A 25640-nucleotide genomic window follows, 5' to 3' on the forward strand; every position below is an offset into this window, starting at 1 on the left:
GCACCAGAAGAAAGGCCCCTGGCTGGCTTTCGGAACTTCTGCTTCTGTTGCTGGAAGGCACCCAGCAAAGGGGCCCTTTCGTTTGTTGAAGTATTAGGCTCACGTGTGTAATAGGTTTGGTCCCTCCACTTGCCTGGTCAGGAGAGGTCCTGATGCTTTGCCCTGTATACACACCACCTCATGCCATCTCACCACAACACACACACACACACACACACACACACACACACACACACACTCACACCCCAGATATATGGGAGGCAAGGCAAGTCCTGACATCTTCCTGGGCTTCTCAGATGAGGATATGTGACTGAATCTGAAGTAGCGAGGAGACTACAGCAATTTAAAATGCTATTAGTGTGAGATGAATGTTGGTATTTCTGTGAGCTGCCTGGAACCATGCTTCGGGTGATTATGATTGGCAGACATGTCACACAAACTCAAAAAGGGTCTGGAGGCTTTGGTGAGAGCTAAATTACAAAGATTTATTTAAGGGTCTTGGGGTTTGCAAACTGGAAACACAACTAGGCAATACGCAGCGTGTTCCAAAGAAGAAAGGAAAGCGAAGAGTTCTTATAGGACAGAGCACATCCCGGAGAAGAATCAGCCCTGCAGCCTCAGCCTCTGATTGGTCTGAGAGGATAATCTTCTAGAAGACCAGTGGTCTGGAGAATGGGTGTCAGGTGGTCTGGGTGCGTGAACATTCTTTCCTTAGTCCTCCAGGGGGCAACCAGAGGGTTCTCTAGAGGTTTTATGTATCTCCAGGCATTGACAAAGGACTAGAAAGTTTAAGTTCTCAGGTTGTTAAAACAAAACGGAATGGTTGCCTTATGCCTCAACCTACTTGGTTTTAGTAATTGAGGAGCTTGACTACAGTGACTCCATTTTATTTTTCCACTCAATTCCTTAGATAAAAGGGGGATAAAGTGAGTTTAGACATGCCCCAATTAAGTGGGTCACTAGATCTCAAGGGGTCCCCCTAGAGCTCAATAGTGTGATGTACCCTTCCACCCCCCATTCCTTCTGAGATGAAATTTTTCCTCCTTGGTGGCCCATTCCTTTGTTTAATAATCTTAACTGTCAAACTGTTTTTCCTTGTGTCCAATACAAGTCTCTGATGTTGCTGCATTGCTGCAGTCTATGTTTGTCTTGTCAACTAGACTATACATTCCTCAAGGGCAGAGCTAGTAACCTTAAACCCCACACTGAGCCGCAGTGCCAGGACAGGCCTTGGTATGGAGTTTTTGATGGAGCAAAAGCTCCAGTTCAAGGTCATTTTCTTGTTCTAATTAGCAAACATGCCTTCCCATGAAGTGTAATATTGGACTCTAATATTTAATAATATTTCACTGAAGTTGGTAAAACTTCAGGGCATGTTTCCCCAAAATATTCTTTGTTGCTTACTTGGAACAGGGTGCATTGGTCCACCCTCCAGACAACCCCCGATTCATGCCTGCCGAATTGTTCTTAAATTGTTGCCCTTTAGGATCCCTGAACAACATTCTTCGACTTTTCTGAGACCAGGTTTTAAACATCGTGTGTGTGTGTGTGTGTGTGTGTGTGCTTCTGTTGCTGGAAGCCACCCAGCAAAGGGGCCCTTTTGTTCCGTGTGTGTGTGTGTGTGTGTGTGTGTGTGTGTGTGTGTGTGTGTGTGAGAGAGAGAGAGAGAGAGAGAGAGAGAGAGAGAGAGAGAGAGAAAGAGAGAGAGAGAGACTTCAGTTCTTGCTTTCTTGAAGGAAAAAAATTTCAGTGAAGAGACAAAGTGCAGCAAAGCAAGCAAGAATTTGCAGCAAAAACACACGTAGGACAGGGAAACAAGGAAGGGCATAGAAGAAGCAACAGGAGAGTGAGGCTTGGCTGCTTTGGCTGAGAAGTCAGAGCAAAGGAGGCCTTAGAGACAGGTTCATGGGGCTAGACCAGGACGAGCTGCTGCTGCCCATTGCGCCCCTGGTTGCAAGCCTTGTGGGGTCCCTTACAGTAAAGAAGGGGGGAAGGAAATGGTGCAGGCGTGCTCCCCTGGGGGAGAGCACAAGCTCGGCCCTTTGTGTTGCGGGTACTGATCTCTCTCTTGCAGGTGGGAATCTTAGGGGAGGTTTCAGGGAAGGGTTTCCGTAGAATATGCATCATCTTTCCAGCTGTGCTCTTTCAATGTCATGGTCTCTGCTGATTGGTTGGCAACAGGACAGGGTGTCATTAGTCACTGCAGCTGGTCCAGAGGAGGCCACCATGTCACTTGTCTGGTTTTGCTGCTTTTCTGGGCCTGGAACTTAAATACAACTGAGGCTTAGGTGTTATCTTTAGGGAGGGGGGGAAAGTCTGGGGGTCTACACTGCAAGACCAGCGATATGCTATGGAAGAAAAGGTAACCTTGGGGCGAGGTCCTTGTTTTCCTAGTTTTGCCTGTTGCTACACACCCAGGCTTTCTGCCTGGTGACCTTTTGTACCTGACCCCTTGTCCTTGCTCTGCTCATGTCTGTCTAGCTGCCTATTACACTTTTGGGTAGGGGAAAGCTATCGTCAGCTAGTCCTTGCAGCCTCTGAACACAGGATGAAATGTATACCTTTAGGGGATGTTTGAAGAACTATCATGAACACCTTTGGCAGCCAAGTCACCAACCATCCTTAGACTGTAGTCCCCACTTCCTCTGTCCGAGTGGATCAAGAGTCAGCAGCTTCCCTTTTCTTGTCCTGACACGTGCTCCAGTGGAGAATGACGAGCAGCCTCTACCCTGCGGGGGAGGCCCTGACGCTGCACTCGCTGAATGCCCTTCTTCCCCTTCCCCCCCCTGCATGCAGCCATGTAATTATCAGGACCCTTGGGGAACACAAAGAAGTGGATATTTGCATTTTATCAGTGCAAGAAAGGCATGGTGCAAGTCATGGTATAAGGAATGCGGGGTATAATGGCATAAGAAAGGGTTGTGGGGATTTACAAGACTCCTAGAGGAGAAAATGACTTTATGGAAAGGAGAGATTTGAATCCGAGCTTGAAGGATGCAAGGATCTGAACCCGTGCAGGTGTGTGGGAAGTAGAGGTGGGAGTCAGGTGCAATATAAGAAGTGATCTGGGGTGTGGAGAGGAGATGCTGCACCTCTGCTCAGCAGAGGAGACTGTGCACAAGACAGGCTCCCAGTCAGGGCAGACCACCTACCAGCGTGCATCCCGTGCGGCTGACATTTCAACCTGCTTTTTCTTGGCACTGCATCTAACATCTCTTCAATATAATCTTAACGGTCATCGAAGAGGGGTCCTTTGGGGCCCGGCCAGTGTTGTTCAGTGGTTAAGCGTCGACCTATGAACCAGGAGTTCAGGGTTCAATTCCTGGTCAGGGCACATGCCCAGGTTGCGGGCTTGATCCCCAGTGTGCAGGAGGCAGCCGATCAATGATTCTCTCTCATCATTGATGTTTCTCTCCTTTTCCCTTCCTCTCTGAAATCAATAAAAAATTATAAAAAGGAAAAAAAAAGGGGTCATTTGGGGAAGCGTGCTCCACTGGTGAACAGGGTAGAAGAAATCCTGGGAGCAAAAGTGTGCAAGTGAGAAAATGGGGGTGGTTCTGTTGGGTTCTAGATGGAAGAGATGTGAGTGAAGGACAGGAGGTCTGACTGAGGCAGGGCCCTGCAGAGCCTTGAAAGCCAAGTCAGCTTGGATTTCATTGGGAGTACAGTGGGGAGCCGTTGGGAAGTTTGGGGCATTGATTGGAGCCAAGTTTCAGAAATGTGTCTGGAAGGAGGAGAGACCAGAATCGGTGCACCCAGATGTTCTTGCAATGCCCTTGGTGAGAGGTAATGACAAGGGCATGGGGACAAGGAAACACGTCACAGGAGCAATTTTGTGACATTACTGACAGGGCCATTGCGAAGATTAAATCACAGATGTGTGCAATCATTCAGCAGATATTACAGCGAACCTACTGCGCGCCAGGCCCGGAGCCAGGTGCTGTGTGTTCGGTGGGGAGCAAGACATCCCTCCGCCTCCCACTTCTGGCATTGAGGGGGTTCTCAATACATATTAATTGAACCTGAGGGTGTGCTGGGGAGTGGGAAGGACTGTGAGGCAGATGGAGGAATGGGCCTGCGTAACCACGGGGTGGTGATGCCGCCAGCTGAGATGGGAAACACAGTGAGATCAGAAGGGGATTATGGGGCTCCTGCTTGATCAGGATTGAGGTTGATGTACCAGCAGGACATTTCCATGACACCAATTAAGCTCATTGAGAGAAAACCCTGTTTTGTTCACGATTCTGTCCCTACTGCTCGATGCTTTGGCCCTGGCTCCCCTCCCCCACCCAGCCCAGCCCCTTGTCTTGCTTCCCCCCCAATTCTGGTGATGGCTAGTGCTGTTTCCCTGGTCAAGGAGCCTGCAAGAAGGGAGCCCACAGAGAGGAAACTGGTCCAGGGCCTACACTGAGCTGGTGGTCTCCCAAAGGCCCTAGCATTCTAGCAGCTTTCTGGACAGACCAGGAATATGAATCAGAAGTGCAGGGACTGAATGCCCACAGGCTCTGACCAACTAAGGCAGGAGAAAAAGAAACCAGCAGGTAGAAGCGCAGACTTGCCCCATACCCCACGCCCTTGTCATTGGACGGTTCTGAGCTGCACACACCCTCATGGCCTTCCTGGTGATGTCCTGTGCACAGAGCAACAGCTGTGTTTATTGCAAATCTGTAGTCAGCTCAGAAACTCATCTCCTTGTACTTATTCCCCTCTCTCTTCCTCACTTCCCCTTTCCCATCTCTTGCTTCCTTTGAATTGAACTTCCCAATAAAATGTAAGCTTCTGACTCAGGCATTTAACAAATTTCCCCTTCAAGAACTGGGACCCAGAGAGGGCTCAGTAAGTATTTGTTAGGTAAATGAATGAGTGGCAGGTCTGACCTCCACTTAGATAGTGTGGGGCAAGAAACAAAGGTAGGGGAGTTATTCTGAAAATTTCATAGCTTTGCAATGACTATTTAGAAATGTCAACAGGAGGGTTGTCTCCATAGACTGCAGAGGCACCTCATCTCCTAGGTGTGAGAGGGGCAGGGGATAGAGACAGGAGAGAAGTGAGGCAGAACTTGAGGCATTCATGTTTAAGAAGCAGGAGAGCCTGGCCAGTGTGGCTCAGTGGCTGAGGGTGACCTATGAACCAGGAGGTCTCGGTTCGATTCCTGATCAGGGCACATGCCCGGGTTGCAGGCTCGATCCCCAGTAGGGGGCATGCAGGAGGCATAATTCTCTCTCATCATTAATGTTTCTCTCTCTCTCTCTCTCTCTCTCTCTCTCTCTCTCTCTCTCTCTCTCCCCCCCTCTCCCTTCCTTTCTGAAATCAATAAAAATATATTAAAAATAAAGAAGCAGGAGAAAGGAAAGGATCCCAGGTGGAGGGCTGTGAGACAGAAACTGCTGGTGTTCATCAAAGCCCCCTTACCCCTCCAGGCCACGGCTGGATGGCATTTCCAGCCCCTGTAGATGGGTGTGGCCATGGACCATGATTCCTGAAAGATAGGATGGTGAACGAGACAGAGCTCCTGCCCGCATGGAGCTCAAGTCGAATTGGTGTAGAGGAAGTGTCCTGCCTGGTACCTGGCACGTTAAAGCCTCTTGCAGGAGCTGCCACACTCCCAGTCTGCAGGACATAACAAATAACTCTGAGGTCCCAGGGGATGTGGGAACCACAAGGCAGAAGGGCCCAGGTCTTTGAATCATGTGATTCTTCAACTGCACGCTCCATGAATGAGAAATAAATGCTTATTGTTCAAACCACGGTGATTTGGGGGTTTATCTGGTACAGTAGTTAGTACCAGATACATCATAACCTGGCACGTGTTGAGAAGACAAGAGGCAGATGTTGAAGCTGAGGAGTAGTGTGGAGAGCGGCTACAGCATTTGGACAGGTTCAAGCCTTGGACTGATGAGAGGGCACGGTCTTCTCGTGGCAAAGCCACGTGCAGGTCCCAGCTTGGAGGGCAAAGCCCTCCCAGCACAATTATAGCCAAGGCTATGGTTGTAAGCTTGACCTTATGGTCTGAACCTGTGGTCCCAGGTGGCTGAGTGATGTGGGCTGTGGGAGGTGCAGCAAGTGCTGCCAAAACAAAGCTTGATAGAGTTCTCAGGTGCATGTAACCAAGTAGATTCAAAACTCGCAAGAACATTGTAAACATCTTGACCACGCCCTTGCTTGCCTCATGGGATCTGACTATAAAATAAAGACTCAGCTTACAGGCTGTGTCACTGTCTCTCCATCTGAGAGCAGTGACCTACCCGGCCCCAACTGTATTCTCTTGTCTGTCTTCTGTAATTCCTCACCACCCCTCCTCAGGCTCACCCCTGGCCGTGCTGGACACGGTTCAAGTAGGAGCTTGTTATGGTCCTGAGGTCTGGACTTGTAGTTCCAAGTCCTGGTGTCCTTGACACAGCCCAGGTGGGTGGGATATTAAGTAAGTTCTCACACCTTTTCTCTACCCTGACCATCCTTCCAAGCACAGGTTCTTTGATGAGCTGAAGTCACTGAGCCATGTTCTTGAACTTTACCTAGAGAAGGGATCAGACCTCACAGTCCCGAGATTGCCGACTCCCACGGCAGGACAGTCCTCTGGTCTCCGGCCCTAGTAGGAGGTGTGTATGCCAGAGCTTTTCAGTTGACAACTGTAGGAACAGATGAGCAACAAGGCCTAAGGAGGACAGAGCCGAGTGGCCCTGGTGGCCTCGGCAATGGGGACTTGGGAGCCATCTCTCCGTGTGCCTGCCACGCATGCCTCAGCCATGGGGTCCCACTCAGCACTCGATTTTCAGAAGAGAGAATCTGAGAGGTGTAACGTAAGGCCTGTGTTCAGCCTGTAATGTTGATGATGACAGGAACCTGGCTCACAGAGGACAGGAGAGAGACAGTTCCTCCAAGGAGTAGCAGGCTCCGTGGATCCTCTTAGCAGGGCCTTATTTCCACACTGGAGCAGACAGGAGGATGCTGTCTAGGTCCTCTTGGGATCCGAAACCATTGACCTTTCAGCAGCAAACGCATTTTTATTTTAAAAAGCAAATGTTACTGGGGGTGCAGGGGTTGGCGTGTGCGTGTCGGGGGACTGACTAGAATCTACCTGCCATCCTTGCATTCGAGATCCCCTGGGCTTGGGGGAAGCGATTACATGAGAAGCTGTGGATTAGGAGTCGGGAGACATGGATTCACTTCTACTTTTAACTAACTGTTTCATTGTTTTATGCTCCAATTTCCCCATTTAGAAAACAGGGTAATAAAAGCTGTTCTGCCTAATTCACAGATTTGTTGTGAGGGGGATGGGGGGAGAAAAGAAAGATAAAATATCAGAAAGCTTCTGAAAGGATTTTAAGAGGCCAAAAATCAAATTTAAGAGCAGTTCGTTAGCAAAGCATCTGTCATGAGTTGAACTGTGTCCCCAGGAAGGTATGTTGAAGTCCTGGCTCCCAGGTCCTCAGAAAGACCTTATTTAAAAACAGGGTCCTGGAAGGGTCGGTCTGTTGACAAGAGCTCAGACTAGAGTAGGACAGACCTTAATCCAATATAACTGGCGACTTTATGAGAGAGGAGAAAAGACAGAGACATGGACACATGGGGGGACACCACGTGACATCAGAGGCACAGACGGAAGGGTTGTAGCTACGAGACCAGGAGCACCAGGGATTGCCAGAAGCTAGGAAGAGGCAAGGAGGAATTCCCTCCTACTGCTTTCAGAGCCAGGATGGCCCTGTTGACACCTTGATCTTGGACTTCTAGCCTCCAGAACTGTGAGACAATACCTTTCTGTTATTTTAAGCCACCCAGTCTGTGGCACTTGGTTGCGGCCGCCCTAGGAAATGGATTTAGCATCCTTTGACAATTCCCATGGCACAGGGAAGCTTGGCCAAAGCACTAGGCCCCTCCCTGAGAGGTTTGTGACCTAGAATCAGACATGGGTCATGGGACAAGCACATGGACGAGGACCAACACCACAGATGTGAGGGTCACACAGAACAAAGATCAGTTTTGGGAAACTCACAGCAGCCAATAGGGCCAAGTAGGTTTACACTGGGGTGGGGGTGGGGGTGGGGTGTTTAGCTCATGCTGACAGAAGTGTCACTTCTGCCCTGAGGGACCAGTGTGCTCAGAGTGGAACTGGGTTAGGGCAGCCTGAGGACCGAGTCGCTTTCACTTCCTGCACGTGTGGTGTAAGGGTCACTTTCATACTCCAGGCCCCCATCCCGGAGCCTCCTGGCGCCAGGCAGGCGGCACATCCACACACCAGGGAGGCCCAGGCCCTGCGGGGAGAAAGCCTGCGGGATGCCCTCTAACCATCGGCTTCTGCTTGGCTCCTGGAGTGCTCGCTTTAGACTCTAAAATTTAGAGGAAAAGTCATTCAGCCTTTTTACTCTGGGGCTTCTGCTTGGTGTGCGATGCGCCTGTGCTGGGTGCAGGCCCGTCAGGCCCTGGGCGAGCACAGACACACAAGCTGGTTAAGCGTTCCCACGCATGCATCATGCTGTTGAATCCTCTCAGTAGCCCCAGGGGCAGTTCTCATTACCACGTCCATTCTACAGATGGAGAAACTGAGGTGCAGAGGTCCCGCCCTGGTGCCAGGAGCTGTCTGACTCCGGAGCCTGTGCTGCTAACCGCTCTATTATGCTACTTGGAGAGCTTATTTGGAGCAGGCTGTTCTTTTTTTTCTCTTTTTAAAAATATATTTTATTGATTTTTTACAGAGAGGAAGGGAGAGAGATAGTTAGAAACATCGATGAGAGAGAAACATCGATCAGTTGCCTCCTGCACACTTCCTACTGGGATGTGCCCACAACCAAGGTACATGCCCTTGACCAGAATCGAACCTGGGACCCCTCAGTCCGCAGGCCGACGCTCCATCCACTGAGCCAAACCGGCTACGGCCAGGCTGTTCTTAATGAAATCTAAAAGCAATAAGTCAGTGAAGAAAATAAGTAGAAACCCCCCCCCACAAAAACAGTGTATATATGTGTGGGAGCCATGACCAAGATATGTGAAGGGGAAGGGCCGCGGACAGCATGAGCCGCACTCCCACCAGGTGAAGCTCTGAGTCTTCCCAGCAGCCCTGGGAGTGGATATGATGAACATGAAGGAATTAGCCAACGCCACCAGTTTGGTGAGAGGTGGAGCCCAGATGTGATCTAGGTTATCTGTGAGCCTGGCGTGTTTTCCACGACCCCTACTGCCCAAAGGGATGGCCAGGGCCGGTTGTCTCCCGGGGCTTAGAGGGCCTCGTTTAGCACGGGGCACAAAATAAGTGATAAGTGTTGTTTAGATTGGGTTGAATTAAACCCCAAGTTAACTAATGTTCGTTAAGAGAAGATTTGACAAGTAATGGACACCGTACAGACGTGAGAAGCAACGGGATCTGCTTTTGAATGAAGAACAGTTTAGGGACGAGTATGGTGTCTTTTCCTGAAGAAAGAGCAAGGCTTTCTTACCAATACTCACCTTCATCTGTTTCTCTGGGCAAAAAAAGGTCTGTATCAAACAACTTCAAATGATAATAATGCTTATCTCCAAGGGGGAGGAGCATGAAGGACTTCCACATATTTTATAATAAGAAAAAGCATGAAGATACTTCCATTTGGAAAAAAAAAAAAAAGTGAAAGGAAGGAAAAGAAAGACAAGTTGTTTCTGGCGGCAAGAGATCCCACTGGAGTGGGGGGTGCGCCTCAGACCTGGATTCTCCACGTCTGCTTCCTCAGGATGGACAGATGGACCGATGGACCGACCCTGGGCCCCACACGTGGGAAGGGCTCATTCAGAGCCTCTCGCTGTATCCTGTAATGTCTCTCTCTCCATCTCTCACCCCCCGTACTATGAAATATTTCCATTTACAACAAACACATAAACACACTTCACGGTACCAGGACTCTTTGGAAAATGGAACAAGTCTTTTTTTAAAAAATTAAATCTTTATTGTTGAAAGTATTACATATGTCCCCTTTTCCCCCAATTGACCCCTTGTAGCCAGCCCCCACCCCCCACCCCAGGCCTTCATCACCCTATTGTCTGTGTCCATGGGTTATGCATATATGCATACAAGCTCTTTAGTTGATCTCTTCCCACCCACCCACCCACCCTCCCCCACCTTTCTTCTGAGATTCCACAGTCTGTTCTATGCTTCTATGGAACAACTCTTTGTATTGTGTGATGTAAAGAGTTCAGGGCCCACTGGCTAAGTAAAGGTGGGGTGATTGAGCACTAAAAACTGCAGTAAGCTGAAGCACTCATTATTCTGAAACTGGTAAAGACAGGGGGAAAACAAGTATTTTTGCCTTTCCTGTATGAGCTGTACCTCATGGTGAGCAAACCGTTGATAAAAGAGGGGGTTTGGGGGCCTTATTTTATTTTATTATTTTTAAAATTTTAGTTTTCAGTTACAGTTTATATTTAATATTATTTTCTATTAGTTCAGTTGTATAGCATGTGGCTAGACCAGTGGTTGGCAAACTCATTAGTCAACAGAGCCAAACATCAACAGTACAATGATTGAAATTTCTTTTGAGAGCCAAATGTTTTAAACTTAAACTATATAAGGTAGGTACATTGTTATTAAGTTAATTAGGGTACTCCTAAGACTTAGGAAGAACCACACTCAAGGGGCCAAAGAGCCACATGTGGCTTGCGACCCGCAGTTTGCCGACCACTGGAGACAATTATATACTTTATAAAGCATTTCCCCCTATATTTGCAGTACTCACCTGGCACCATGCATAGTTATGACAATGTTATTGAGTATAGTCCTTAAGCCGTACTTGACATCCCTGTGTCTGTTTTGTAACTATCAATTTGGACTTCACCTTTTTCGCCCAGTTCCCCAATTCCCCTCCCCTCTGGCAACCAGCAATCTATTTTCTGTGTCTACGAGTAAAAGAGTTATTTTAATTTTATTTTTTTTAGTTATTTTTAGAAAAGAATCCCAGCTAACAAATACAGGAGGAAAAACAGAATTAGAAAAATCCCTGTTTTGTATCCCTTCCTAATGACACCGTGGATCTAAGCACTGATCATCAATGGCTGCAAAAATCTTGAGGCAAAATACCAAAAATAAAATAAAATAAATAAAGGGAAAAATTTTCAAAAAATACCAAAGGGAAATTTGTCATAAATGGATGGATGAGGCTGAGAACTCTGGGACCCACTCACCGTCCCTACCACTCCCGCCAGACAGGCGCCAAGCATTACCTATCTCCTGATGGGTTTCAGTGGGATGTGCCCAGCACCACCTATGAAGTATTCTCGCCACAAAATCAGGCCCCTAGATCCAACTACCATTTTATAGGAAAGATGAGCCCAGAGAACCATGTTACATGACACCTCTGCAAAGTTCAGAATGTGGTAAACTCTACAGATGAAAAGAGACATAAGAGACATCTCAAGTAAGTGTAATTTGTGGACTTTCGAATCCTGATACACACAAGTCAACTGCAAATGTGACCAGACATTTATGAGGCAATAGGAACCACTTGAACACTGACCGCACATTTAGGAAGTTACAAGGATTTATGGATAAATCCTTGATGTGATGACTTAGGATGTGATGCTAAGAATTTGTTTCAAAATAATCCAGGTATGTGGGGCTGGAGAGAGGAGTGGGTGGTGGTGCAGAAAAAAACAGTCCTGGCCATGTGCAGGTGGGGTGTGCATAGGGATTTATTACACTACAAGAGGCCCAAGTCCTTAGCAGCTGCTGGCTGCCTGTCGGGTACTCCCTCCCTTCCCCTGGCCCCGCCCCCTGGTCAAACTCCCAGAGGAACAATTTGCATACTATGCTTTTATTATATAGGATAATCTCTGCTTCTATACATAATGCCCATAATTGGAGATTTCCATAATAAAATGTTAGCCAAAAGCAATAAAAAGTTTGGGCATACAACTTAATCCTATCATGATGGTGGTAGAGGTGGTGATATATGGAAATGTGTTAGCGTGTGTGTGTATGCGCGCACACGCGTGCGGTCTCAGCTGTGTTTATTTGTAATTGAAGTTGCCCCTCTGAACAAATGCAATCTATTGGAAACGAGTTTTTGACAGGTGTGAACAATGCCCCCACCTGACAGGCCCAGCTGGATTTCCAAGGGGCGTTAGGCAGCAGGCACAGACAGGGGGCCCCTCTTTAGGGGATGGCTGGGGCCAGCCCCACACGGTTATCCCCTCGGTCAAAGACAGAGTAAAACTGTCTAATGAAGACGTCGCCCAGGATCCAGAGGGGCCCGGCTGGAGGCTGGATGTCAAGGCCTTGAAAGCCACTGGAGCAGAACTCCATTCCATCTACGAAGTCCTGGGGGTGGAAAGAAGAAGGTGAGTGACATACGGGGAAGAAGGAAGGAGTGCTGCCTTCAGCGACACTGTGTGGTGGTGGTGGTGGCCGCACCGAATGGCCTTAGGCAGCTGCTTCACAGTTTTGGTTGGCTGGTTCTTCCTCCTGCTTCATACACCTCTACCGATGTATTCATTAACCCTGTTCGGTCCAACGTCGAGGCTGACTCAACAGACCAGGTGCTAGTAGCAGGTCCAACGTCCAGTTGGTGATTGAGCTAATTGGCAATTTCCACCAGGGAACTACTGCAACCAAGAGAGGAAGGACTTCCGATTCGGACCAGACTGTTTGAATTCCAAAAATAAAATTGGACCGCAAAGGGTTAAAGTGTTTGATAGATGTGGGTCTGGGCTTCTAAGTTCTACAACTCTGAGAATTGTTCATCTATTATACACTCCCACCCCCCAACACCATTTCACCATTGGGAAAACCAAAAGCTTGACTCGCGGCTGGAAGGGCAAAAGGTTTGGCATTAGACGACCTTGACTGAAACTCTGGTTTCTTTAGTTTCTGGTGGAGCTCAAGTCAAATTCTTTAAGGGAGAGAAACCGCCTATAAATGGCTAGCCACTGCTATTTTCTTGTTCTGGAAAGAATCACTTGAGTGGCTCCTCCTAGGTGTAAGGCAAGTAGGCATCCCTTACTCCATGAGAACCTCCCCCAGTCTTATTTTTCAGTTTGGCAAAGAGTTGGGATCTAACAGACAGGTGTGGTCTTTCCAACAACCACTGGAAGTTTGAGGTTGCTGATGAGGGAGTGGGAAGATTTGCGGAGGGCTAAAGAGCCTTCTTGAGAGGACGGGGATAAGAATGCGAAGGTATTACAGCATCCGTGATGGGTTGAGGTGGCTCTGATGGAAATGTGCAGGCAGAAAAGGACAGTGGCACCATCTTGGGTGCAGGAAAGGGCGTGGAGGTGAGCAGGGACTCACAGAGGGTGAAGGTGGGAGGGGGCGCTGGAGTGGTGACGGATGTAGAGACTGATGAATTTGGCAGTTGAAATGTCTAGCTTGTCCCCAGTGTGGTGGTCACAGCGGCAGCTGCAGAATTCCTTCGTAGGAGGAGTTTAGGGGACTTGGCATGAAGCTGTGTTTTAAAGTAAGACATTTGTTTTCCTGATCCAGAGACAGAGAAGCATCGATCAGACCGTCAAACCTCAGAGGGCAGGTAGGGGAGGGTGGGGGTAAGAGGGAGAGATCAACCAAAGGACTTGTATGCATGTATATAAGCCTAAGCAATGGACACAGACACCAGGGGGGTGAGGGCATGAGTGTGTGTGTGTGTGTGGGGAGGGGCCATAAGGACACATATGTAATACCTTAATCAATAAAGAAAAATTTTTTAAAAAGACATTTGTTTTCATTTTTACTGTAACTGTAATAGTAAAAGTGGCTTAGGGAAGGGGTTAATGGAGATCAAGGTGTGGGGGTATCCCTTAGCACCTCGATTCTGGCGCAGTCACGCTGATGCTGTGGGTGACTCTTGGGCAAGGTTAGTGCATTAAAGTGTGTCACCAAAGAAGTGTGATACTGAAAATCTGTGTCCCCTGTGTATGAGGTGGTCATGGATTTCTCAAACACCTGGGGGTTCCCTTTCTACCTCTCCCTTCATACTTACGCATCTACTGCACCAAGGCATTCTCTGGTTTGAGGAGCATGTTAATCTGTATATATATTAGAAGAGATATAACCTTATTCTGTACCTCCCAACCCAAGCATCTCACATCTAGAACCATTAACTCTCTGGGTCTCAATGTCCTGGTCTATAAAATGGGGTAATAGCATCCCCAGTCTGACTTGGTGGTTGAGGTTAGTGACAATGTCAGAGAACCTCATTGAATGGCCTGTTCCAGATTTGCTGCTGCTTCATGGCCGAGCGGGAAGTTAGAGAACCAGCCCAGTGGTCTTTCCACCACACACAGGCAGCTGTGTCCTTCCCTGAGGAAGTGCCACTTCAGAGCAGGGTAAGATGGGAGGAGACTTGGGATAGAAGTGGCCTGAGTGCAGGCAACTGTTTGAAAAGGGGAAGTGGCAGGTATCTGGGGAAGGCCCTGTGACTTGCAGAATGAGGAAACAGTCCTTTAATTCTTTTCTGCTATATTGTGAATATATGTGTGTGTGCTTTTTTTAAAAATTATATTGGGGTGACACTGGTTAATATAATGATACAGGTTTCAGGTGTACCATTCTATAACACATCATCTGTACACTGTATTGTGTCTTCATCACCCCAAGTGAGGAAACAGCTCTTACCAGCAGGGTGTAGGCAGTTGGTTGAAGAGTGTAGGGGACTCCATTGATGGTGAAGGTGACATCCGGCATGACATTGAGATTGTCACACTCCACGGCATACTAAAACACCCCACAGAGGATCAGTTTAGAATCTCCCGTCTCCCAAGAGAGGCCCCCCCCACCTGCTCCCCCCTTCCCCCCAGACAGGCACGCACTTCTCCATCCACGGGCTCTGCCCCTATCGCCTTCTGCAGCTGCTTGATCTCAGCCGGGGGGCCTGTGATGAGGGAGGTCCCTGTGTCCACAATGGCCTGGCAGCCTTCTGAGCAGAACATCACGGCACCCCCCACCTGGATTCTGAGGGCGAAGGAAGTGTGGTCAGTCCCTCACCTCTTCGCTTCTTGTCCCCTCTCTCCAGCCTCCAGCTCTCACTCCCTGCTGAGCTCTCTGATACCTGAAGCACATGGCTGGCACTTGGCTGGCACCTTGCAGGAACTTGTTCCTGGCTGAGTTGACACTTGAATTACGTTTCTTTGAATCCCTGCATTGTCTAATGTGGAGAGCAGCCACAGTGTTTGGACAGGTTCAAGCCTCGGACTAATGAGAGGGCACAGTCCTCTCATGGCCACATCCAAGTCCCAGCTTGGAGGGCAGAGCCCTCCCAGCACGATTATAGCCAACAGCTGAAGTTGTAAGCTTGAACCTACGGTCCGAACACGTGGCCCCACGTGCCTGAGTGATGTGGGCTTGATAGAGTTCAGGTGCATGTAATTGAGTAGATTCGAAACCCATGAGAATGTTGTAAACATCCTGACCCACGCCCTTACTTCGCCTCGTGGAATCTGGCTCTAAAATAAAAACATGGTTTGTAGTCCGTGGCGCTGCCGCTAGCTCTCCATCAGAGAGGACAGCGTCCCATCCAGACCCAGCTTTCTTCTCTTGTCTGTCTGTTCTCAATCCTTCACCGCCCCCTCTCAGGGTCACCGAACCTGGCTGAGCTGGCGCAGCACATAAGGCGCCCAATGTGGGCTGAGTATGCCATGGCCGTGCCAGCTCGCCACAGTCTAATACAGTGCCAGGAAAGTGTCAGACATCCAATCCCACTTTCCCATTGCTCCATGCCCAGGTGCGTGGGGTGGGGGTGGGGGTGGGCGCCGGGGGGAAGGAGAGGGGGGCTCAGTCAATGCTGCCACCTCCAAGAAATCCAAGGATTTCTTCAGACAGAAGCTGCCTTGCCCTGTCTGCTGGGCCAGCTGGGTGGCACATCTCATGGAGCACTGGTCACTGTCCTCTTTACATGCAGTCGCTTGTATGTGCGTCTCACCTTCCGTGCATCCTTTATGCAGGCACAATCTGAATCCAATTCACTTCTGCACCCATTTCAATCACCCCTTGTCTGTGTGTTAATTTATGTTGGGTGAACAAGGAGCAGCTGGTGGAGTGTTTGTATTTACCATGGGTTGAGTTGAAGGCGCACCTCTCCTACAAGGAAGGAAGCTGGTCGTTGGTACCGCATGCCTGTCAACCTGGTTACTGATGCTCCTTCCTGCACCTCTGCTCGGCACCTCCACGCCTCTAGCCTCACGCAGGCTCCTGGCATCCTCTCCCAGTGACCAGTACTTCCATTCAGGTCAATCTGAGTTGTGCCTGCTATGAGTTATGAGTTCTTCCCTCAACACCAAACTCTGTGGAGGGTACTCACGTGTCCAGTGCTATCTGCCAGTAGCCTTGCTTGGTGACCGGGACCCAGTTCAGACTCCCAGAGAAATGGGAGTGGTCATAGCCTCCAAAAATCAGCTCGCTGCCCGCACCACCTTCTGGGTCACTGCAGGGAGAGAAAGGCAGGCTGCCAAGGAAGGACCACGGGAAGACCCTGGGAATGAGCTCCTGCCTTATGGTCTGATCACTCCCACCAAGTACCTAGACCAGGGCTTCCAATGACTGTGAGTCGGTTAGTCTGGAATTTGTGGGCAAAAGAAGAGAGACAGCTCTGCCCAATGATTTGTGAATGAACCACAAGCCTGGTTATGCGCCCTGACCGGGAATCAAACCCATAACCCTTCAGTGCATGGGATGACACTCCGAACAACTGAGCCCCCCAGCCCGGGCCCATCGTAATCATTATAAGGGTACAGCTTAGTCGTGTTAAGTATATCCACACCGTTGTGCAACCAGTCCATAGAACCTTTCATCCTACAAAACCAAACTTTTACAGCCATTCAATAACTTCCCATTTCCCCTTCCTCAGTCTCTGGCAACCACCATTCGACTATCGATTTCTATGAATTTGACCACTCTAGGTGCTTCCTATAAGTGAAATCATACAAGGCGTCCTTTTGTGACAGACTTAGTTCACTTAGCATAACGTCCTCCAGATGTATCCCTGTGGTGGCTTGTGCTGATGTATCCTATTGTATGTATATATCACATTTGCTTATCCATCCATGAACATGTGATTATTTTATTATCAGCTTATTGTAAATTTTTTCCTGCCTCCCCCACTGGGAATAAGCTTCTTGAGGGCGGGGACGGTCTTTCTAGCTTCACTGTATTCCCAGTGCCCAGCACTGTGCTCAGCACATAAGAGGGGCTTGAGAAGTAGTTATTCACCGCATACATGAATATCTAATTCCAGGTATTCCTTAAATGAGTCCAGCGTGCTACAGTTTACAAAGTGCTCTTCACAACGACTTTCTGAGGCAAATCCCATTTTCTCAATAGTCAGAGAGGTTCAGTGTTTTGCCCCAAATCACGCAGCTGGACTAACAAGAGATCCAGCCCCGGTGTGTGACTGCTACGTCTGGTGCTCTCTCTGCGGCACCGTGCTGTCCCCCGGAGGTATAACTGACCTCAGCCTGGCAGGCTTGACGGGCCTTACCTACTCATGTAGACAGAAAACATGGGTACGTCCACCAGGTTCTGGGCCATCATGTTGTCGAACACTGGAGTCACCCCTCCGACAGCCAAGGAGGGGTATCCCAGGCCCAGAATGCCATCGAACTCTGCGTCCACAAAGGTCTGGCCAGGCTCCGTGACACTCTCTCCAAATTGCTGGCCAACCACAGTCAGCCCTTCCACCTGACGGGAGAAAGCCCAGAGGGAATTTGCCCAGGAGCTCTTTGGCAAAGGGCCTCAGATCCCCAGATTCTCCTCTATCCTGAAGCTAATTCTTCTCTGACTCAACCTTTCTTGATTAAATGGGCACAACAATTTTCGCCATAGTCCCTCTCAATGTTTAAATGTAAACCCTTTTTGCCGAAGTATAATACAGAAATCGTAGGTATGCCTTTCAGTGAGTGTTCACAAACTGTACTCACCCATGTGAGCAAGCTCCCAAACTGAGCAACAGGACATTGCCACCCCCAGAGCCCCCCAGCACCCTGCCAATTATCACACCTCTCCTCACAAGTGACCAGTCTCCTGGTTTCTAACAGCCTGTATTGGCTTTGCTTGCTTTTTGATTTTATACAAATGGAATCATACAGTATGAATTCTTTGGTAGCTGGCTTTTATCACCCAACATTATGCTTGTTGCACGCTGTTTTAATTTGTTCATTGTCTTTGTATTACACAATCTGAATATGCCATCAGTATGTATGCATTCTACCATGGGGCATATATGGGTTGCTTCCTGTACTTGACTATTGCTAATAATGCAGCTTGTACTTGTCTTTGGGTGAACACGTGTACATATTTCTGTTGGATATATGTTTGGGAGTAAAATTGTTAGATCATAGAGTATGCGTAAATACTGACAGAACTGAATAAATACTGACAGAATTTTCCAAAGTGATTTGTACCAATTGATGTTTTCAGGACCAATATTTTGAGAGTTCCTTTGCCAGTAGCTTTATATCTTCACCAACGCTGGATGTTGCCTTCTTTTCCTTCTCAGTCTTCTGGTGCATATGCAGCGGGTACATTTGGTTTTAATTTGTATTTCCTGGTGACTAATGACATTGGATGTTGGATAGCTCCTTTTTGTGAAGTAGGTTGTCTGAATTTTACTTATTGATTGGAATCAAGTCCTTTGTTGGATGTATATATTAGAAACATCTCTGGACTGTGGCTGGTGTTTTTACTCTCTAATGGTGTTTTTTGATGAACAGAAGATATGTATTTCAATATAGTCAAATTTATCAATCTTTTTCTTTTTAATTAGTGGGTTTTGTAACTTCAGAAAATTTTGCCTACCTTAAGGTCATAAAGATATTTTTCTATGTTTTCTTTTAAAAGCATTATTGTTTCACTTTTCCCATTTATATCTATAGTCTATGAGAAGTTCTGTGATTGACGTGTGAGGTAGGAGTCATTATAGATTCTTTTTTTTTTTTTTTTGACTATATGGATATCCAGATGACCTAGTACCATTTAATAACTACACCATCATTTCCTCCACTGCAATATCATGTTCAATGTAGGTCAGGTGACTGTGTGACTAATCTCTGAATTTTCTATTTTGTTCTATTTTTCTATTTGCCTATCCTGTGTCAATATTACATATCTAAATTACTATATATTCATAATGTCTTATACTTGGTAGTATTTTTTCATCTAGATTGTATTACATATTCATATAAATTTTAGAATTGGCTTGTCAATTTCTAATAAAAATTGCTCTTGTTTTGATTGATGAAAAATTGACTTATTTATAATACTGAATCATAAGCATGGTTTATCTTCAATTTTTATAGATCTTTCTTAATTTCACTCAGTAATATTTTGCAGTTTTTAGAGTAGAGATCTTGCACATTATTTTGTTACTTGTAGGTATTCGATACTTGTAGGTATTCGATGTTTTTTATATTATTATAGAACATCATGATATTTTGAAGTGATATACATATATATATATATATATATATATATATATATATATATTATTGATTTCAGAGAGCAAGGGAGAGAAATAGAAACATCAATGATGACAGAGAATCATTGGTCAGCTGCTTCCTGCATACCCCACACTGGGGATGCTCTTGGCTGGAATCCAACCCGGGACCCTTCAGTCTGTAGGCCGATGCTCTATCCATTGAGCCAAACCAGCTAGGACAAGTGTTCTTTATTTATCAGTTATCTGGGAGAATTTGTATAAGGTTGGTGCTATTTCTTTGGAAGAATTTACCACTGAGGTTACCTGGGCGTAGATTTTTCTTGTGGAGAGGTTTTTAATAACAGTCAATATTTAAATAGACATTGGAGTATTCGTATTTTCTATGTTTTTCTTGTGTCAGTTTTAGCATGCTGTATTTCTCAAGGCATTTGCCATTTTTTTAAAAAAAAATTGTCAAATTTATCAATATAAAATTATTCTTGATATCCTATTATCATTTTAATGTTTCAGGGTCTTATTAATGCATTATTTTTCATTTCTAATATTAAGTTGTATTTTCTTTCAGTTTTTATTAATTTTGCTAGAGGTTTATGAATTTTATTAATCGTTGCAAAGCGTTAATCTTGGCTTTGTTGATTTTCTCTATTGAATAACTTTTCTGATTGATTGACATCCATCCCATTCTTCTATTTATTTCCTTCCTTCTTTCTTTGGGTTTGATTTGTTGTTGCTTGTGGTTTGCTTGTTTTCTTATTTTTTATTGCTTAAAGTAGATGCTCAGATGGTTGGTTTTCAGCTTTTCTAGTATATACATTTCAGGCTATAATTGTCTCATAAGGGTTGCATTAGCTGCATCCACAATATTTAGCACATCCTTTATTATCTGTATCAGAGAAGCAGAGCCATTAGGAGCTACACACACAAAGGATTGTATTCTGGACAGTTGACTGTATGCCATGGCAGGTGCTGATTACATGGTGTACAGTGGGAATTCGCTTTGTCCTGGTGCCGCAGACTGAAGTCTACAGTTTGGCAGTCAGTCAGGGAAGACAGGTGTCAGGTGGGAGAAGGGTGAATTGGAACTTCGAGATTGAGGGTGGTCTAGAACACACATTGTTCTCTCACTGCCTCTAAGCCTCAGTGCTGGGCGTGTCCTGTAGCCCTCGCTGCCACTGTCCGTTACGGAGTTAAACGTGCAGCTGGGCTGGGAGCCAGGAACCTTGAAGGAGGAACCAAGGGAAGCTGGAGTGGCCGTGGGCTTGGCTGTGGCCCCACACCACCCAGCGAGCCAGCAGATAAGCAGCAGCAAAGGACACAATTCCCCTTCCATGCCCTCCTCTGCTTCCCAGAGGTAACTATGATGATCAGTCAGGAATGTGGCGTAGCCTTCTAAGCAGTCCTTTGTGCCTTTATGTATGTTCTAATAGAAGACACAGTGTGTTGTTTTATCTGTATGTGGTATTTTTTTTACATAGACGCTGTGTTTCTTGCTCTTGGCATTTTTTTTCACTCCATGTGTTCTACTCCCACCCACTTTAAAGGGATGTTGATGGAGTCTGAGCCCTGTGGCCGGACCCCCCAGAACTGTAACCGTGCTCATCAGGAGTGGGTCAGCCTCTATTTCCCCAAAGGCCTGGGCATATACAATAGTCCCCCCTTATCCACAGGGTGAACATTCCAAAACCTCCAGTGGAAGCCTGAAACTAAGGATAATACTGAACCCTACATATACTGTTTTTTTTTCTTATATGTACCTATAATAAAGTTTAATTTATAAATTGGGCACTGTAATAATAAAATAGAACAAAACAATACACTAATAAAAGTTACGTAAAGTGATCTCTTTTTCTCTCTTTGATAACTGATAACTGAGTTGTCTGCTAAGTGATTAATGGGCAGAGAGCACATACAGTTGTGGATACGCTGGATGAAGGAACAATCCACATCCCGGGTGGGACAGAGTGAAATAGTGCAAGACTTCATCCTGCTCCTCAGATCAGCGTGCAATTTGAAACTTAGGAATTGTTTATTTCTGGAATTTTTTATTTCATACTTTCAAGCTGTGGTTGGCTGAGGATAACTACAACCACAGAAAGCGAAACCGTGGAAAGGCGGGGACTACTGCGCTTGTGCCCATAAACCTGGGTAGGGCAGGACCGGGGCTCCCCTGGCTCTCTGTCCCCACCTTGGTCAGGTTCCCACGGATCTGGGACCCATGGGACCTTTGGTCAAAAGGAGTTTAAGGAGCAGCTCACGAGCTCAGCATCAAGTTCAGGGCTGACCTGGGACTTGGATTCTGCCTTGTCTCTATGATTGGACTCCCAGCCCCTACCTTGTTGCCTTATTTCAGTAACTGAGTTCCCACCGTCTGCCCCGTCTTGGACATCTTCTTCCTTCAAGATGGAGGCCTGATCTTGTCTCCTTGGTGCCCTGGGGCCGTTGGTCCAGTTGTGAACCCTGCCACCTGGTGCCCTGTGTCCTGCAGGAATCCCCCTCCCTCACCGCCTCTCTAGGACCCAGCACATGGCACAGACTGGCCCACGGCCGCATCTCAGGCCAAGCCAGGCCTCCCCCTTCCCTGGAAGCCAGCTCCAGCTTCTTGCTTCCACCTCTTCCTGCGGCAGATCTGAAACTGCTCCCCTAAGAGCACTGAACAGTGTTCTGTCTCCCAAGTTCCTGACCAAGAGAGGGAACATGAAGGAATTATACTCACAGAGACCTGGTCGGCTCCAATGACTCCGGACAAGCTCCCCGTCCCATACTGAATGAAGAAGTGGCTCCCTGGGGCGCTGTACGTGCTGGACTGGGAAGGGCTGAACCTGGGGTGTGTCTCTGGAAAGCAAGGATGCTGCTCTTGACTGGGCCACCAGCTCACTGCCACCATCCCTGTCCTGAGTGCAGAGCTGCTTCCCTAACTTCCGCTGTTGGCCCAACCAGCAGCTCCTCTCTCGCTCTGCCTCAGCCCTCCTTGCCACCGCTGCTTTCTTTCCCGCGGGGCAGTGGGAACCAAATCTCCCTAACTGACCGGTCTGAGGACACAGTGATGAGCAGGTGCATCTGGAAAGGTTGGCCATGGCCCTCCCTAGGGACCCCTACATCCCCCTCTAGACATTCGTGGTGGGCTGACAGGAGCCAAATAGTTGTCCCTGTGAGCTCCTGGGGCACACAGAATAAACGCCAGGCATCAGCCTTTGCCGACCACTGTGCGTCAGAGACTGGCATTCAAAAGAAACTCAGGATAAACTCCTGCTATTCCAGGAAATTGCTCCCAACATCTTGCACAACCCATGGACACCTTTCTTTTAAAAAAAAAAAATATATATTTTTTTAATTGATTTCAGAGAGGAAGGGAAAGAGAAAGAGAGAGCTAGAAACATCAGTGATGAGAGAGAATCACTGATTGGCTGCCTCCTGCACGCCCCACACTGGGAATGGAGCCTGCAACCCCGGTATGTGGGAATCGAACCCGGGACCTTTCAGTCTGCAGGCTGACGCTCTCTCCACTGAGCCAAACCGGCCAGGGCCCCATGGACACCTTGAGTGTTGCCTGAGACATCGTCTCTAAACGTTGTCCTACATGGACTGAGATGCCTTTCCTTAGCTCTTCCTTTTCCAGTTTTCACAAAGACCTCTGAGTGACCTCTGGCCAAATGGGTTTACCACCCATTGTCCCACCAGCCCCCACTCTGGTATGTGGGAGCGAGGTCACCAGGCCTCCTGGATGCCGGTGAGCAGTCCACACTGGAACCTGACCCACCTACCTGCCCAGAAAGAGCCACTGCAATGGAACTGTCCCCCGCATTCCTGGAGGTGTTCCGAGGGGAGTATTCAAAAATGTGTAATTTTTTGGTGGTGGTTTCCCCTGCTGATTCTGGTCAGTATGGAAGTTGCTAGCTTGGATAGCAATTAATTTTAACTTTCTTCCTGACCCAGCCCTGTTTCTGCCAAAGGCAGTCCCAGGGCAGACGCAGAGGAGGAGAGGGGAGGCTGGTCTGCAGGGGAGGCTGGTGTGCAGGGATGGCCAGTTACTGGAACCCAACCCCTCCCCCCAGGGTGCCAGGCTCCAGATCCCAGGCCTGGCCTTCAGCCATTCCCTGTGGGGGCTCCTGGACCACTTACTGCAGGCCGGACTGGTGCAGTACACAGAGGGGACCCAGAGGTTGGAGGAGCCGGTATCAAAGATGACGGTGAAGTTCTGCGGTGGGGAGCCAATGGAGATGGTGCCAAAGTATTCCATCTGCAGACAAGGGAGGGAAGGGAGCAGGGTGTGGGTGCTGGGAGGGGGAGGGAACCAGGGAGAGCTCTGTGGGCAGGGCCTGGGCCAGCACAGACTGGGACTCAGAGACCTGGGAAGTGGCCATCAGAGGTGGAAGGCAGAGGAAGGGCTGAGAGGGAGGAAATCTAATCACTATCCTGACTCTCATTATTATGAGAATCATTGGGAGCAAGGCAGTGAGCAAGGCCTGCTCCTCCCTTCCCTACCACAGAGGTGCACACATTCAGGTGCCCTGGGCCTTATTGGACCAAGTCCAAGGGGACCCGGGCATCAGTCCATATGGGTCATCCCAGAGGAGAAATCCACACTGCCTCAATGCTTCTGCCCCCTCGCCATGCCAGGCTGTGTCCCCCCTCCCTCCTCCCAGCCTTTGCCCCAGGAGGCCTCACATCCAAGTAGTTGACGAGGGGCTCGTTGACACTCTGGTCCATCGTGCAGGACTCGGTGAACTGGATCATGTCCAGATGCTGGGATTTCCAGAACTCGGAGAGCTGGCCCCGAGCTCGCAGCTTCTTTCGGAGGGACTGACGCCTCCTGAGGGGCACCCTGAGGACAAAGCCCCATGCGAGGAAGAGGCATTCCTGCCTCTCTGACTCCCCTCCCCCGCCCCATTTCCCAGAGGTTAAGTGGGAAGTTACTCAGGAGGGGTCTGCAAGGTAGTGTGCCAGGATTTGGCCAGGATCAGGGCTCCTCTGCCCCAGCCTGCCCAGCCTCCTGTAGACCCTCAGACCCTTAGACTTAAGATGGCCCCCCTCCCAGAGACGGGCTCTTGGAGATCAGGGACGATGGGGCTGTGGGATGGTGTGCACTTCTACATGAACACCATGAGGGCTGCCTCAAAGGGACAGCACACCTCTCGGGGCAGTGGTCAGCCCCTTGGGGAGTACTCAGGTCCTCTGAGCTGCACAGGCCTGCTGTTTCCAACATGAGAAGCCCCTGGGGCTCAGGCAGGCAGCTCCGTCAGAGGTGGAGGCCGAGGAGTGGCTGGTGCTGGGCTGGAGACTCGGGCTAACACAAGGTGGCCGCTTGGTCAACCTTTCCCAGGCCCTGTTTCTTCTCCTCCCTATTTCCCCAGCAGCTTTCCTCTCCCAGGGGAGCCCTCAGCGTGAGAGCAGGGCCCCGCCCCGGCCGGACACAGTGCTGGGACATGGCCTCACCTGTGCAGGGGGCCCAGGGCCCGCACCAGGTCCGGGAGCACCAGCAGCAAAAGCAGAAGCGATTTCATGGTACAGCCAGCAGCTTCGTTCTCACTGGCTCTGCCCGGCCTTCCCTCCACTTCTCCTTCCTTCTGTGCCCGGGGCAGTGGGACCACATCTCCCTCACGCAGCCCCGCCCAGCCCAGTCTGCGGACACAGCGATAAGGCCCCTGGAGTCGATAGCCAGGCCCAGAGCAAACACAGCCTGTGTTCCCCTCCTCCCCTCGGCTCCTTTCACTCCTGGGGGTGGGAGGGAATCTGGGTGGGACTTGGGAATCTGTGCACCCAGATCCTAAGGCGAAGGGGATTGTCCACGGCTCAGCATCGAGTCTGGCACCCACCCGGCCCAGGAAGTTCCGTATTAATTAATTGAGGGAGCGCCTTGCCCCCGGACACGTGGGAACCACCTACTGACTGTTAGTTACCGTGCGTCTGTCTGAAGACTCCTGAGGGGTGGAAGCTCAGTTGTCACATGCGGGGCAGGACTCCAACTCAATTTTCCTTTTTAAATCCTCACCCGAGGATATTTTTTTTCATTGATTTTTTTTTTTTTTGAGAGAGAGAATGGAAGGGTGGGGGTAGGGGGGAGGGAGGGAGAGAGAGAGAGAGAGAGAGGAACATCAGTGTGAGAGAGACACATTGATTGGTTGCCTCCCACATACACCCTGACCAGGGCCAGGGATGCAACCTGCAACCCAGGTATGTGCCTTTGATCAGGAATGAAGCCCACAACCCTTTGATGCTCTGGCCAACACTCTAACCACTTGGAAGCACCAGCCAGGGCTCTAA

General features: G+C 48.6%; 1 protein-coding gene across 2 annotated transcripts; it reads right to left on the reverse strand.

Annotated features, from left to right (window-relative positions):
• Window positions 1-11365: 11365 nt before the first annotated feature.
• Window positions 11366-24957, reverse strand: CTSE (cathepsin E). Of its 2 annotated transcripts, none has more exons than XM_036344718.1 (9): window positions 24813-24957; window positions 24045-24201; window positions 23499-23616; window positions 22093-22211; window positions 17424-17623; window positions 16248-16370; window positions 14761-14902; window positions 14567-14665; window positions 11366-12277 (listed from the first exon to the last, which is right to left on the reverse strand). In XM_036344718.1, the coding sequence occupies exons 1-9, from the start codon at window positions 24878-24880 to the stop codon at window positions 12113-12115; spliced, it is 1191 nt and encodes a 396-aa protein (XP_036200611.1). In that variant the 5' UTR covers window positions 24881-24957; the 3' UTR covers window positions 11366-12112. The 2 variants fall into 2 exon arrangements, with proteins under 2 accessions (XP_036200611.1, XP_036200612.1); XM_036344719.1 differs by lacking the exon at window positions 11366-12277 and adding an exon at window positions 12535-12600.
• Window positions 24958-25640: the final 683 nt, after the last annotated feature.

The sequence above is a fragment of the Myotis myotis genome, unplaced genomic scaffold (genome assembly GCF_014108235.1).
Source record: "Myotis myotis isolate mMyoMyo1 unplaced genomic scaffold, mMyoMyo1.p scaffold_m19_p_18, whole genome shotgun sequence".
Classification (NCBI taxonomy): Eukaryota; Metazoa; Chordata; class Mammalia; order Chiroptera; family Vespertilionidae; genus Myotis; species Myotis myotis.